Source organism: Centruroides sculpturatus, unplaced genomic scaffold (genome assembly GCF_000671375.1).
Source record: "Centruroides sculpturatus isolate CEXI.00-Female unplaced genomic scaffold, Cexi_2.0 scaffold103, whole genome shotgun sequence".
Lineage (NCBI taxonomy): Eukaryota > Metazoa > Arthropoda > Arachnida > Scorpiones > Buthidae > Centruroides > Centruroides sculpturatus.
This window is the reverse complement of record NW_019384303.1, coordinates 567,259-584,375: the sequence shown is the minus strand read 5'-3', so window position 1 is coordinate 584,375 and position 17,117 is coordinate 567,259. Positions and strand designations below refer to the sequence as shown.

At 33.4% G+C, this 17,117-nt stretch overlaps 1 protein-coding gene across 2 annotated transcripts in view; it reads left to right on the top strand.

The window, feature by feature from the left end:
* The first annotated feature begins 1,629 nt into the window (after window positions 1-1,629).
* The window catches only part of LOC111618018, an 18,254-nt gene continuing 2,766 nt past the window's right edge, over window positions 1,630-17,117 (top strand). Inside the window, exons 1-2 of one of the 2 annotated variants that reach the window (XM_023359440.1) lie at window positions 1,630-3,420; window positions 5,268-5,281. In XM_023359440.1, coding sequence (XP_023215208.1) covers window positions 2,226-3,410 — 1,185 coding nt within the window. In that variant the 5' untranslated portion in view covers window positions 1,630-2,225 and the 3' untranslated portion in view covers window positions 3,411-3,420; window positions 5,268-5,281. Of the gene's footprint in view, window positions 3,421-5,267; window positions 5,282-17,117 lie in introns of those variants that run through there. The other variant, XM_023359447.1, reaches the window with a different exon arrangement.

Sequence of the window (17,117 nt, the reverse complement as noted above, 5' to 3'; positions counted from 1 at the left end):
GCATCGGAAGTGACCTACTCATAGACATTTTAACGTAACAACTGTTTAATGGTTAACGATAGGGTTGCTGTTAGATACGTTTCTCGATTTGATAAGTATTAGATATTAAGATATGACCCGATTTGAGAGAGAGAGTTTACAGAAGTTCGCGTGTCGATAATTACCTTGTATGAAATCCCAAAAGAAGACAGTTCTGAACTCAGAAGACAGGAGACAGTTCTTATTTCCACAGTTATTAGGCGAAGAAATATCTAAAGGCGAGGCACAGGGAAAACTCGAGTGGTCCGATCGAGGAACTGGTGACGACTGCCTCACTTTGTTGTCTGTTTTTCAAGTTGGATTGTTGAAACGGAGATATTAGGTCGCAAGGTGCTGAGAAAGCGTCGTTATTAAGCCTGAGAACTTAGCAGATGTTTAGCTCCCAGTGTAAAAGTTGACAGTTATCGAATGAAAGTATAGCTACAATGTGAAATGATATAAACACACGAAAAGTCCGAATCGGATCCTCACAAAAGCGATGGTCGATAGATAACTGTTTAGCAACATCAAGACGATAGATCGATGATTATGTATGGTCACGGCTTATTTAACAAATTTCAGTAATTATTGTTCATAGTATATTGTTTCTGCTTTTTTCACAAAAGTCATGTTATTGTTTACTGTTTGAAGTGACAAGATAACGCAACACGAAGGCATTTGACAAGGAATTTCCTATCGGGAGGATTTTTTAATGTAAAACTAGATTCCATCTTAGTTTTTTGGGACTGTTTCTGACTTGTGGGAATTAAGAGAGTCTTCTTATCAAGTTCGTTGTGAATTCGGCCATGTCCACAATGGAACGTTCGGATTGAGAAGAAGGAAAGAAGGCCGGATATATCAGGTTTAGATCATCCACAGAAAATTCCTGGGGTTTTTCGACCGTCCGGATTCGTTTTCGGATTCCCCAGAGTGGTAGGTTAAGAGAGCATTTTTCCATGTCTATGATGAGTTTAATCAGGACCACAATGGTGTCCTAGACTAATCAATCTGACTTGTGAGCAACCAAGTAGTAAGGGACGGTACTCGATATATATAGAACAAATTACCGTAAAAATGTCTGGGGTTGCTAGCCTAAACTCGATTCCGAGTCCTCAGATTGGTAGGATAACGCCTTTAACGCCTCGGCTATATGTCTGACCAATGTTTCAACTAGTAGCACAAGTTTACTACCGGACAGCCGAAGAAGTAGGGTATCAGTTTTCAGTTCTGGGGAACCCTGAATCGAATTCGGGGTAGAAAACCCCAGGAATTTTTCAAGGAAAGTTTATCCATGTACCGCTATTTTGTAGGCGCTAGAGGTTTTTTTCCGCTAGACGGAAAAAAGCTCTAGCGCCTACAAAATAGGAAGAATTGAACAAATAGCACATTCGACGCAATCTCGAAATCGATGTTTGTAACGAAAATTGTATATCCAAATTATATTCTTCCATCATAGCTTCCTGCACTTTGAGGCTTTCATCAAATATATTCGCATTTTTCTTGAAGTAAATGTAATAAAACGCATAAACTATTTAAAATTAAATGAAATAAACGAATGTCCGCCGAAACTCAACCCCACCTTAAATCTCGCTAGATGGCGCATTATCCTATCTGAATTTATGGCGTGGTTTGGCGTTACTTCATAATTAAAACTGGAAATTTATAATTATTTCAGGTAAGGCAATTAAAAACAGATAATATAGGAAACAGAAAATTTTTACGAATTACATAAATATACAAAAATTCCCGATTATCTTGAAAATTCGGTTAAAACGTTAAATTTAGGCCTAACCCGCCATTAAAAAATAAACAAAAGAAAACAACGCCATGAGACGTCATACCATTAAATTGCTTTATTAAAAAGTAATTTATTTCTTATTATACATTAATTATTAATAAATTATTTATTTTTTTTAAAAATTAAATAATCATTTTATTACATTTATAATACGTGTGAACGTGACAGCTTAATCAAGTGTGATGCAGGTGTTTCCTGAAGTGTTTAACACTAAAAATCTCTGTGACGTCAATTTAACTCGTATTTACGGGTTTTATAATGCATTACGATTTATCTGTTTAGTAGATGTTTTATAGGTAAATATGCAGTTATGTATACCTAATGGCACTGTTTCAAAAAATTGATTTCTTTGTGTTTTTGTAAAAATTTATCCAAATTAATTATTAATATTTTTGTATGTATTGTTGTAATGTCAGAATTACTTAAAGAGGAAGAGTTTTTATGGCAAAAATGGACCTCAATGGATTTTTTTCGTTATTTACAATCCGATTTTCCCGAAATACATGTTGATAAAAGAATTTCTTCAGATGTTAAATTTGCCATAAAATTAGGTTTACAACCTGTTGCTGCAGATTGTACAAAATGCAAAGGTCGTTATAAATTAATTTACAGAAAGGATCACGATTCGATTTTATTCCGATGTCACAAATGCAAGACGAGCGGTTCGCCGTTCGAAGGAACCTTTAAAGGTAAATTCGGGAAAATTTCATGGGGAACTATATTTTCTTTCATATGGCATCTAATTTGCATTGAGTGTACGTTGAGCACCACCTGTTTGGCCGTGGGTGTGAGTTGTCGTACGGCCGTCGACTGGGCAAACTTCGTAAGACACGTTATGATGATTTCCTTCTATAATTTATCCCAGACAAAAATTGGTGGACCTGGAAAGATTGTCGAGATCGACGAAACCACTTTGAGTAAAAGGAAAAACGAAAAGGGAAGGATTTCGAAAGCTACTAGGTGGGTTGTAGGTGGAATTTGTCGAGATGATAATTCATGTTTTGTATGTAAAGTAAATGACAGGTCAGAAGTTAGTCTTAACTGGGTTATTAGTAAATTTGTAAATTCAGGAAGCATTGTGTACACAGACGAATGGAAAGGATATAATCATATCAATGATTTAGAAGGAGTCGATATTAAACATGAAACTGTGAAATGTGCAGAAAATTTTGTTGATCCAGTTACTGGTGTCCATACACAAAAAATTAAAAGATTGTGGCGTTGTTTGAAAAACAGAAAGAATTTGCCAACGCATTACACTGAAGATTTGTCTGATTCGTATTTATATGCCTTTATGTATAAGAAGATTCTGAGATGGGAAAAACTAAAACCGGGAGAACGTTTCGAGTTGTTTCTTCGGCATTTGGGTAAGATTTATCCGGGAGCAGGCCACACACCAATATGGAAAGAGCCAGAAACTGTTCCTTCTGCCCCGAAAGCAGTCCCCAAGAATAATGAAAATCAAAAGAGGAAGAAAGAAGAAATGTGTGTTAAAAGTACAGGAAAAGTGTCAAGTAAGATAAAACAAGACGTAGTCACTGAAGATGTTGCAGATTCACATTCCAGTTCAAAGAAATTGAAGAAAAATAAATAAACTGTTAATCGTGAGTACACTTTTTTATATAGTACGGTTTTGTTAGTATTTGCATTGTTTGCCATCTTGTTTATGGACATAGCATTCACAAACAAGATGGCAACTGGAAGTGCCACTATTAGGTGTACCTAACTGCACATTTATTGTTTTATATACATGTCTGTATACAAATTACCTCAGAGAATTCATGGATAAGGGTAGAGAGTGGACACATTGCTGGAAGACAAGATAACATGGGCTACAAATATCCTAGATTAACATAACTAGATATCTCTGGTTTTGCTTGTTTTTTAATATTTGATTGTAGAATCAATCCGAATAGAGCAATTTTATTAACATGCCAAGATAATATCCTAATTTATGGTTCAATAAATAAATAAATTTAAAAAATAACCAAAGTTCAATTGGTTTTAGATCCCATTTTCACCAATTCTGAAATGCCTCTCTAGTTGGATTGTAAATGTTAGGGTGCGACTATGCAGACGCGAATTTAGAACGAGCGAGAGATTGCGAGCGATTTAGTTTTTGCAAAGGAAAACCATGCACAAATGAGAAGCGAGAAATAACGCTAGCAAGAGCAAATTTCTGCTTCTCGCACGTATCTGACAGGTTTTGATATTTATCGCTTCTCGCCTCTTCTTGCCACATATTCTCGCTCGCTCGCGTCTGCATAGTCGTACCCTTACAGTTGGCTTATCTAGATGTACTGTACTGCTCATCTAGGTGTACCTGAGACAAGCACCCAAGTGTGACAAAGTAATGAAATAAGAGGAGTAAACTAAAAAACTGGAAGAGCATTGGATAAGGAAAAATGGAAAAGTTCACAGGAATCCTTCATCCAGATAATGATTGATGATGATAATACAAATTGCCTAAAGCTATCTTCTACCTAAATATGAATTAAATTGGTCATTTTTACTGAGATTTATATAACTAAACATGATAAATATTTCAAGACTTATTAAAATAATTAATGCTATATTCTTTAATTTAGTAATCAAAGCTTTTACATAATTAAAAAGATAAAATTCATACTTTTAATTTTGCTAGTGGTTTACTAAGTTTAAAATTAAAAATTTATTTTGATAATTTTACTGGAATTTAAAACTAATATTGTTTTTATAATTTTCATTTTTATTTGGATTATATCTGGGCAAGGTCAAATTTTTTATGCAATTACTACTATATGAAATTAGGGATTTATATTATTGGATTTTGATCATTTGACACCCAAGGGGGAAAATGAAAAAAATTATCAGCAAAATGATTAAAAAAAAAAGTTAAATGGCAAAAATATAAGTGAAAACAATTATAATCATCTACTACTATATTACATCAGAAATAGACTAGTTTTCTGAAATCTTAATGAAGAATAGTTTACATAACTAAAAAGTTCTATTTAAAGGATCTGAGTGTATAAAAGTACCTACCAATTTACACATAAAAGACATTGATTTGAAATTCAGATATTTAGGTTATTTAAAGAAACTGAAACAATCTAAATGTAATATAAAGTCTATTAAACAGATATAAATTGTTTACTTTTGGGAATTCTATTTATTACTTTGCCAGCTGAGCCAACTTGATTTAAGTTGAGAAAAATTGGTAATTTTAAATGATGCAATATTGAAGCATAAAACTCTAATGGTGTCTTTTGGAAACATCTAATGATATAATTTAAATAAAATTATGAAATTATTAGGTAGTTTCTAGGTTGGATGATTTTTCTTACAATCTAATTTTCCAAAAATGAGCAGTTTAACAATATTTGTTATTAGTATAAAATTATTTATATAGAAATTATAATCCAGAATTAGTTCTCTAAACATTAACTGTAATACATTTTTCCTATAATAGAACTTCTATTGCACCAATATCAACATGAATACTTATATTTGACAAATCATATAAGCAATTAGTTTACAATAACAGCAAAAAAATAAGACTACTGATATTCTTATTTGAAAGTATCCATATAAACTTTATTAACTAATTTACAAGACTGTCAAAAAATTGGAATCGGTATGGCTCAGACTGTATGAAAGTAAGTTATCCACTCGATATGACTCGATGGTTATTATGCTTTTTCTTCTTATCTTTGCTACTTGTTTTGATTTAATTCCGAAGTTTACTCTCGGTTTTTCAAATGATGATTTCAGAAATATAATGTTAACTATACTATCTTCTATGACTAAGACTTGAAGAGTTTTTTTAGTTCATTAGTTAATAATGTTTTTACAGAATATAATATTGATAAATATAAATACTTTATAAAAAAGAGGTGTGTAGGTGATGTGATGTCATAATTATGTAGCACAAAAAGACCAAAATCATAATTCAAATTTTTTCAGATTCAATTAAAGATTGCAGAGAAATCTCTTTATTGATCACATTTCCTAGATATATTTTTGGCATTTGATTAAGGCCAATTCGTATTATCATACTATACTACAAAAAAATTGATATACAGTAGAGCGTCATTTATCCGAATCGATTGGGGTTGTTCGGATAACTTATTTTTCGGATAACCGATTATGTACGAAAAAATATATTAACCTATCCCGTGTTGAAATTTTTCTCTGTTGCGTGTCGCTTCGTGTTGAATTTTCGTCGATGTTAAGCCTAATGTAAACTTTTTAAAATAATAATCGTGGCTATTGTATCGTTAAAAATGATTTCTTTATGTTTTACAAACGAAATAAATACATTGAAAAATATAAAAACAAATAAAAATTATACTTTAGGCCGACTGTAATTCTTTCAGATAACCGACGCTCTACTGTAATACTATTAGCAGACAGCTTACAGTACATATAGGATAAGATGTTAGAAGCATAAAATATATTCACATTCCCAATAGGCCTACCAACTACAAAAATGGATTACAAAATATCTTTGTTTACTATGTAGTAATTCCAATAGAACCCAGGTCCTTCTGGCTGCTTTGGCTCTTGATGCCAATCCTTAAGCCATTGAAGAGCTTTGAACAACTCATGGCAATGTAAAGTTGTCCATGAGTAAAGACAAAGCAAGGGAAGGTAGAAAGTTGTTACAAAATGATTAACAGATATTTATAAAGTGCAGAATATTTACTTTAAACACAACTTTTGAAATCAGGTCCACAACTGACTTTGTAAACAACATATGCAGTTGGCTTGTTAGTGAAACTGACATTGAATTGTTGCAAAAAATTTCTTATATAAATATACTAAATGATAAGAAAATTTCAGAACCTGATAACTCCAAAATGGATAATCAGATCCAAAAACAAAAAGCTTAATGTATATAATTCATTTAAATTTATTGAGAAATCAAGGAGTTCAGCTAATAAAACTCCTTAAAATATATATATATATATATATAGATTATATATTATAATTTACATAATCTGTGCTTTCTATATATTTACATTTAAGAATGGCATTTTCAAACAGTTAATACATAATAAAGACAAGACATACTTTTATATGCATAAAGTCAAAGAATGATTCTGGTATTAACAGTAATATTCTGACTTTTCACTTACTGAAAGGATGTATTTAGATGTACAGTAGAGCATCGATTATCCGACCCCCGATTAACCGTCATATCAGTTAACCGACCGTTCTAGTCGGCAAATTTCAAATGTCCGCTAGTGATGCGGTGCTACAATATTTGGCTATGTCTTGGCTACTTTAATATTATTTTTCTTAAATTTTTGCGTGTTTTAGCTGACAACAATAGCTCGACCATGAAAGGGAGGCCAGTATTTAAATGAGACTTAATTTTCTAATTATGAGTGGTTGTTTGTTTTGTGAGCAATAAAATAATTTAAAAATAATTTTTAACGATACAATAGCGACGATTATTATTTAAAAAAAATTTTGTTAGGCTTAACATTGATGAAAATTTAATGCAAAGTAGGTTAACAATATACTAATATACTAATTACATGGAATATACTAATATACTATACTAATAATGTATTTTTTTCATTTTTTCAGTTATTCGATTTTTTCAGTTATCTGACCAACCCCAGTCTCCAATTGAGTCGGATAATCGATGCTCTACTGTAATTCTAAATACATGCATTAAGAATGATAAAAAAAACAAAATTATCAAAAATTCAGTTCTAAATGCCTTATGTTATAATTAAATATGAGGCATTTAGAGTTTAAAGCTCTGTAGAAAGAACTAAATGACTAAATGGAACCAAATTTGGTGTGCAAACTTCAAAGCCTAATGATTACCAGATTAAATCAGGCTACATTTCCACTACTAATAATTAGTAGTAAGAATGTAGTCTGATTTAATCCAGTAAGTGTTTGTCTTTGATATGATTGTTGGGCTTTAAGATGTTTATAAATATGTGCATACTTTAATTTTGATTTCGCAAATAAATTTAGTTCTAACATTTTCTGATGGGAAATTTGACATTAATATTACTATATTTTGTAAAGTGGACAGGTTATCAAAGAAATTCAGGTAATACAGAGAATTTTATACACAAAGCGGAATGATTTTATTGCAATTTAGTGTGGCAATTACAGATTCTGTGAGTTGTAGCTCTCCATAGGTTACAGTGCCACATATGGTAATTTTGCACATCATCAAATTGTACACATGGAAATATTCAAGTAACCAATAAATCAGACTAATGGTTCTACTGTAAGTACATGCCTTCATCTCTGTTCTAAAGCATATATTTGATGAGCAACAAACTTGAGATGGAATGTAACTAACTTGATGCAATTATCTCATGTCACAAAATTCTGTCTTTTAAGACAGCTAGGTTAGGAACATTGTTCTGATAAACAAGTCTCTTCAAGTCTCCCATAACCAGAAATTATAAGTGGTCAAGTCTTATAACTGGTTCAGATACTATGTTTTTCAAAAAAAATAATAATAAAGTCCAATGATAAAGGATGCCATAAACCTGCATCATACTGTGATGTTTAGTTAATTCAAGGAAATTTGTTAATTAACATGTGTTTTCTCCAGATCAAACATGGCAGCCATAAATGTTCACCACAACATTCATGTAAAAATGAACTTCATCAATCCATAGAATTTGCCAGACCTTAAATCATTGCTTGTCATCTGAGCTATGAATGACATGGCAAATGATTTCTGCTGAGCACAATCATCAGGAAGCAATTCATGACTGTGAGGTATCTTGTAGGGGTAAAACTATAATAGCGAGGTTGTGACCGAAGTTTTCAACACAAAAACGTGCATATTGGATGTTTAGCGCTGCCTTCCTGTAAGCCTAGAAGTTTGACAATGGCATTTGGAATGTCAAGCATGATTCTACTGATATTCCAAATGCCATTGTCAAATTTCTAGGCTTACAGGAAGGAAGTGCTATATGTCCAATGTACATGTTTTTGCATTGAAAACATCAGCTGCAACCTCACTATTATTTGTCACAAAATGTTTCATACTGTAGGTAAAGCATGTCCAATCACTGTGATACTGCATGCAGCCTATAGCTTACTTGAGAATTCAGTATTTGCTGCTCCACTAAGGTAGTTGCAACTTCTATTTTTGCTAGTTTCACCAATTTGTGACTCCTTCCTGGTTTCAAATATGTAAATTGCAGCAAAATTAATGCCAAATTTCACTGCTCATAAAATTTTGGAATTAAAGTTTATACAGTAGAACCTCGATTATCCGGACTAATTGGGGATGAAGGTAGTCCGGATAAGGAAAAATCCGGATAATCGAAACAAATACTTTAATTTGTCTTTTAATAATGATACAACATGTTTTCTTTTCAATGACATATCGGTAATATTAAAAGTAAATACTGTATTTAAATCGTGATCAAATTTTCAAGAAACAAACGTTCGTATTGAATTTGGACTACTACTGACCAACGCTAACAGACTACCTATTGTTTAAAAGGCCCTCTGGTGGCGCAAGAAGACGGATTTTATAAAATAAAAAGCAGTTGAAACTGCATTTTTATGAATAAAAATTTGACAAACTATTTATCGTTTTATGACGAGTAAAATTTTTTCGTCGCGTTCGCGGCTTTTAAGTAATGCATAAACCTTCGAGGCGCGAGGCCCTTCGGACCGCGAGGCATAGGCGGTGGCCCACGTCGTCCATGCCTTACGCCGCCCTTGGTCATAGAAATGATGTAATTTGAATATAAATTATTTATAAATACGTATGTCAAGTTATATTTTTATTACGACGTAAAATATATTTAAAAGTTTACGACCACTGGGTGAGACGTTGCTGAAACAAAAAAAATTATGCGTTCCATCATGTACATAACAGTGTCGTAATTCGCCAAGTGCAAATCAGCAAATTCGTAAAATTTTTGTTTATTTTGAACAATCCGGATAATCGAGGTTCTACTGTATTTCCAAAATCAAAATGCCATGGTAACAAAAGTATGCAGATCAAAAGTTGGTGCATTTGGTCCAATAGTTTTTTTACATAGAGCTCTAAACACCTGCTTAATTGTAAGCACACTGTATTTTATAGTTATAATTTTTGTATTTGTAAGATTCTGGTAAAACAAAATACAGTAGAGTCTCGAAAACTTGGCACTCGATAACCCAGCACTCCGGATAACTCAGCCACACCCTGGCAGGGCAAAAAAATCTTTAGTTAATTAATTTTCATTATAGACAGCTTTATAAAAGTATAAAAGCTCTCATAAAGTATTTTTTTCTGAGGTCTGTCTTATCAGGTAAATTACTGTACACAGTGTATTCATTAATTTTCATTTTCATGTAGTAAAGGCTTTATGCCTTCATAAAGGACGTACTTTTCCTTTGTTTAAGGGTATTTGGGCAGTTTATTCTCTGTTGTATTCTCAAGTAAACAATACATACAAGTACAGTACAGTATTTTCTGAGGAAACACTCATACTTAATTTTTTTAACCCCATTCCCGATAACCCGGCATTTTCACAAGCTCGGCCACCCTTTGATCCACATTAGGCTGAGTTTTCGAGGCTCTACTGTATTAGCATCAATCTTAACATATTTCATTGATTACACAATTTCATAAAATAATAATAATAACAATAACATAGACTAAATTAATAACAGTTAAATTTTTAGTGTTTCAGAATATGCAAAGTAAAATAACAAAATATATAAATATATAAAATTAACATCCAACAAAAGAATATATTAGTATGAATTAATATTATTACAGATGGAGTAAATGGCATCAAATAATAAATTAATTTTTGTGCTTTTATAACAAAGATAAATAATAGCTAAATAATAATGGTAAATGTTAAAAAAGAATAAAAATGGAATTTGCTTCTAAAAACTTTTGGAATGGAATGGTTCCACAAGTGTTTCGTTCCTTTAAACAAGTTTTTAAAGGTCTCTAATTAGACAGTTAAAAGATCCAATAGAAAAAATTACTTAGTGGCAATATAAAAATAAAAATATTAAACTATAAAACAAAACATCAATAAATACATAATAATATAAGGATTAGTAAAACTATATTAAATTTTTAATTTTTATGGATGTATACATACATATATAGAATTGTTCACCTTAGCATTTATCCAGGGACAAGAGAGCTCTTTCTGACATTGCACACAAGTACTGTATATGCATATGGTGAATTAGTTCTACTATGTTTACAGTAAAATAAATAAATTCATTCATTCAAAAAGAGATGTATAAATCACAAAATAGTTCTGATGTAATAAGTAAAGTTTCCAAATATAAAAAAGTATGAAAATTAAAAATGAAATTTTATACTTATATAATGAACGAACTGGATAAATATTATTAATAAAACACACCTTTACTAATCCAGCTAATAAAAATTAAATAAAAACGTTTTCGATCATTTCTTAACGATCTTCTTCAGTTACCATAACATAGAATAAAATCGAACATTAAGGGACATTTCTTCGGATTAATTTTTATTTTTCGTTTATTTTATCTAATTTTCCGTTATTTATATTTTAATTTCGTATTTACGTTCTTTTTTTGTGTTCAATTTTATTCTATGTTATGGTAACTGAAGAAGATCGTTAAGAAACGATCGAAAACGTTTTTATTTAATTTTTATTAGCTGGATTAGTAAAGGTGTGTTTTATTAATGAAATTTTATAATTGCTTTCATAGAGGAGCCAGCATCAGTCTACTAATTAGTAGAGCATTGTGTCAATGTCTCATACCCATGAATACTGCTGTAAATTAATTATACTTTATTAAGAAATGAGATGAAGTGAACAAGAAGCATGTAGATTTCTTAAGCATTTTCCAGCTGCATCAGAATTTATGCATATAATGATTTTAAACATAATACACTTCTTGATGATATCCAGTAGCACAGTTAGGGGGACCAACCTGAATCACCATTGTCTTAATGACATGAAAGTTTTGTTGTCTTGCATATCCACATACACTCATATATGAAGCATCAAAGCAATGGGGACTACAGCATCATAAATATATTGAATTTTCATTACTTGCAATCATTCAACCATTATCTGAAACTAGTACATGCAGGAGATGATGAACAGTGATTTGACTGGTGAGATATAATGTTAAATTTATATCAGGACAAACCATAATTACTTGAACACATTTTATGTACCGATGCAGTTTTTCTCTAGAGCATGTAACTGACATAATGTGCACCACTAGGCGTGGCATGATAGATACACATCATCAGGTACATTTTACACTGTTTAGTATGGCATTTGGAGTGAGCTTCTTGGACTTGTATTCATTGGAGGAATCTAAACTGGTGACTGCTATTTTAATATCTTGTATATGATGGTGGATGAAGGGCTAGATGACTTGCCATCAGAGCAACTTTGGAAGATTGGTATCAGCAGAATAACATTCCAGCTCATTACTGTGCAGATTTGAATCATCCTCAACCATCTACATCTTTGTATTGCATTTTGTAAACTATTGTTTTTGAACATGTACCATAGCAACTATATGCTAACTATGTTTGTTTTTATTTGTGATATGTAATATGTTTATTTTTTACAGTTTCTCAGTGCTTTGTGCTAAATCTTAAAAAGATTCCTGTCTGCTGTTGTTGTACTCTGGAGAGATGGGTAAATTCATGTTTTGCTTTGGAACAATTGTGCGATTTATACAAATCGCACAATTGGAATGATTGTGCGATTTATACAAATCGCACAATCATTCCAAAGCAAAACATTCACTATAATGTTACAGTAAAATAAATAAATTCATTCATTCAAAAAAAGGGATTTATGTAAATTCCTTTTTTGAATGAATGAATTTATTTATGTTACTGTAACATTATAGTGAAATGAATTCACTACATACATCTTCTTCTTCTTCTTTTGTCCCTAGCTGGCATTTGGTTGCGGGTGTCTGCGCAACCAGTATGCTGCTGTGGGTGCCGCAGGAAGTCAAGCTTTCTCCACAATGCCCCTCCAATGCCCTCGATCCATGGCCGCCGCTTTTGCCTGGTTCAGATCAAGCCGTTGGTTCTTGAGGTCCTCCTCAACGTGTTTAGTCCATGTTTTCTTAGGTGCGGAGTGTTGGATTTTCCACAGATTAGGTCGCTGTCGGAAGAGCAGTTGGTGGGGAATCCGGTTAAAATCCATTCGGCACACATGGCCAAACCATCTCAGCCGTCGCTGTTGAATTTGTGTCTTAACAGATGGCTGTTGTCGGCATCTGGCCCGGATGGCATTGTTGGTGATGCGATCCCAAAGGGAGATACCAAGAATCTGTCTCAAGCATTTCAATTGAAAGGTCTCAAGTTTGTCCAAGTCTGTCTTAAGCAAGGTCCAAGTTTCTGACCCATAGAGAAGGATTGGTATGACTAGTGTACGGAACAGGCGGATCTTGGTCATCAAAGAAATGTTCTTCTTTCTCCATACACACCATTTGAGTGAGGCAAATGCATGGGCTGCCTGTCCAATACGGGCATGAGTTTCTTTTNGATTTCAGAATGAATTGACCTGATGGAGCAACGACTTGCTGTGAAATTTTGTGTTAAACTTGGAAAGTCTGCAACTGAAACATTTGCTATGCTCAACACGGCTTACAGTGATGTTGCTATGAAATGTACGGCATGTTTCAAGTGGTCCCCCAGACCCAAAAAAGCTTACCAAGTTCGATCTAATGTCAAGATGATGCTGACAGTTTTCTTTGATGCTAAGGGTTCACCACGAGTACCTCTCCCAAGGCTCCACATTGAACCAGACTTACTACATTGAAGTTCTGAAACATCTGAGGGATGCCATTCATCGCAAAAGGCCAGAAATGTGGAGGAGTGGCAACTGGTTTCTCCATCACAACAATGCTCCAGCCCATTCAGCCCTCAGAACTCGTGAGTTTTTGGCCAAACACTCGATCACTCTTCTTCCCCATCCCTCCTACTCACCTGACCTTGCTCCTTGTGACTTTTTCTTGTTCCCCAAACTCAAAAGACTCTCGAAAGGAAAAAGATTTGAGACAATTCCCGAGATTAAGGCAAATGCGACAAAGGCGCTGAAGGACATTACAAAAGAAGCGTACCAGGACTGTTTCAACAAGTGGAAACACCGTTGGGATAAGTGTGTGCGTTGGGAAGGAGAGTACTTTGAAAGGGACCCAGACATGAACTTCTACATAAAGTACATTTTGTTTTATGACGTCAGTCCGTGTATTTTTTGAACAGACCTCGTATTAAAGAAAATACAGTTCCTATACAAATTTGTAATATTCATTATTAGGAAAACTTATTTGTTGCGTTATTACTTATAAATATAGCCTGTAAGAACCTCAAGTGTCCATTAGTATGATAATTTGATTTTGTAATATTTAATATTATGCTAAAATTATGGATTGATAGATAGATAGATTTATTTCTGTTTTTTTTTTTAGTGTTATTGTATTATTTAGTGTTATTTAGTGTATAAAATTAGTTGGAGTTAGTTAGAACAGAATGACCAACCACAATTGGGATCAGAACACTGGTTAGAATTTTTATCATTAGAAATATCAATAATAGAAAAAAAATCTGATATTCTAGATATTCAAATCATTTTCAGGAATATATTAGATTTGGATAACAAGGTATATAACTTCTTTCTAAAAGTTTAGAAACACCTTGATCAACAAGCACACTGTCTATATTACAGTATTGTATCATAATGTTAAGAATGTAAATTTTTTGTGAAAATGCTAGTCTTATTCAAATTACATGCATTATTCATTAAAATTTGTCATAAGTGATTGGAATAATTTAATTTAGTGTTTATTGGCATGAACTAGTCCAGTTTGTCCCAAAAGTATAGAAACACCAATAATGTGGTGCAAAAGTTTATAAACCAGTAAATAACATTTAAATATGTAAGTGAAGGTGTGATATTAAAGCAAGAAGTGTATATGCTCATGATCTGTAACTTATTTCAAAAATGTGGAAAGGCACTGAATTAATGTTGGAATAGATTGTAAAAAAAATTGACATTATTAATGTTCTATAACAGTGTTTTTCAACCTTATTGAATACGCAACCCCTTTACAAGTTAAAAAAATTTTGCCGACCCCCAGGGCCATATTTAAACTATATCAGTGATTTTAAAAACTACGTATTTTAATTTTCTTTCTTTAAATATCGATCGAAAAACCAATTGTACTGTAAAATAAACAGACACAGCCTTCTCACTGAAATTCTAGTTTTTTTTATTGTAGTGTAGGACCTACAAACACTTGTCTTTTCTTACACCCGCGACCCCCTGTGTAAGGCTTTGCAACCCCATGGGGGTCGCGACCCACAGGTTGAAAAACACTGTTCTATAATATTCCTGTGATTGTGGCTTGTAAACTAAAGAAGAAATTTTCTTTTCTTTAGTTTACAAGAATAAATGTTTAGATTTACAGGTTTCTATTATTATTATTATTATTGTGTTGGGTTTAGTGCAGGCATGACCAACATATGGCCCGCGATTAATCTTTCAATATTAGTTACTTAAGTCCGAATCGCGACGAAAAATTCTGACGCCTAAAACAACCAAAAAAAAAAAGGCGGGTCAACAACTAACTGTGCATTTAGAGTTACCACTCCATTACAAATGTCTTCAGCATAGCATAGAATGTTGATAATGCATGGTAATGTGAAAAATGTATCTGTAATCTCTATGTACAATTTAGTCTCTATGGAGTGACACCACAATGAGATCCCACACTACCTCAAAATCTTGCTAGGGCAGCTTCTGGTTCGGCCTGTGAAAAAAGTTTTCTTTTGAATTTAGCCTGGGGGCAAAAACTGTTGGCCACTCCTGGTTTAGTGGGTTATACTCGGTTCACACTGGTGGCTGTGTAGTATGCTGGACCAAAGTCAAGGCATAGCAACCAAAAACAAAAATTAAATAAGTCATTTGTCAGTATCTGTATTCAGGAATTTCCTAACAATGTGAAATGTATTCAATATAGTGGCTTTCTGTAGTGTGATATATGTATTTCTATTCAATTGTAATGTTTCCAGGCTTTTGTATAGTGTGTGTGGTATCAGACATGTACAGGAGAGAACGACAGGTATAATAAGCACCCTATCCATCCTCCACAGATGCCTTATTTCCTGGGAAGTTCTGTGTACTTGCTAATTTTTTTAGTGAATGTGTTTTGTATATTGTGAGTGTTTAGAATGGATATGTCTACAATGTATATGATTTTATTGTGTTTGTCAACGAGTGTGATGTCTGGTCTGTTGTGGTAAATTGTTTTTTATCTGTAATTATGGCTCTGTTGTATACATTTTGTGCGTGTTGTTTTCCAATACTGTCTGTGGAATGTATTTGTAGTATGGTTCGTGGATATCTAATAATTGGTGTTTCTTTGCAAGCTCTTGGTGTATTATATTTGCTACTTGATTATGTCTGTGTAAATAATCTTGTGTAAGAGCTTGCAACCAGAAGTAATGTGTTGTATAGTTTCTGGTATGATGTGACATTTTTTGTATGTGTCATTTGTGAGTGTTGTATCTTTGAGTATGTGTTTTCTGTAGTTTTTAGTATTTATGACCTGATCCTGTAAGGCAATCATGAATCCTTCCATCTCCCCAAAGAGGCATCCCCGAGCTAACCAGCTGTTTGATGCAGTTTTGTCAACAAAATCCTGGGTCAGGTCATAAGGATGCCATGGAGTGCCTTTCGAGCCCACAATTGCTTGATGGTGTCTATGCTTTTTATATGTTGTGTCATGTCTGTATGATGTGAGTGTAAGTTTAAAGATGTGTTATTTGAGTCTGCTAGACTTACTGCTTTATGTAACTGTGATGTTTCTCTTTCTTGTAGAAAAACTCTCGCAGCGACTGTATTTGTTTATAGTGAGGGTTTACTATGTGTAAGATGGCCGATCCGGGAGAGAAAAGGGGCTTGAAACCCACTTCACGGCACCTGTGTAAGGATGCCGTCTCTTAGGTGGGATCTATTAATCCCGCGTCAGGATGGACCTAAGGGAAGGTTGTATGTGGGCTGTGACGGAGGAGGTAAAAGATGACAAGTGTTTTACACAAGAAAGCCGTTTATTTGTTAACATATATGCTTACATCGGCAATCGACAGTCCTTCACTAGATTCTTCCCTCGAAGATGCGGAGTGTGAGAACTTCGGCGTCGGTCGTAGCCCCGGGGCGGACGAGATGCTGTTGCTGATCACGGCGGACGATCGGAAGATATAAGCGGCGGAGTCCACAGTTCCTTTGCGACGACACACCACAATAGAAGTCACTACCTTTCGTGGAGTCGGAGGAGAGCC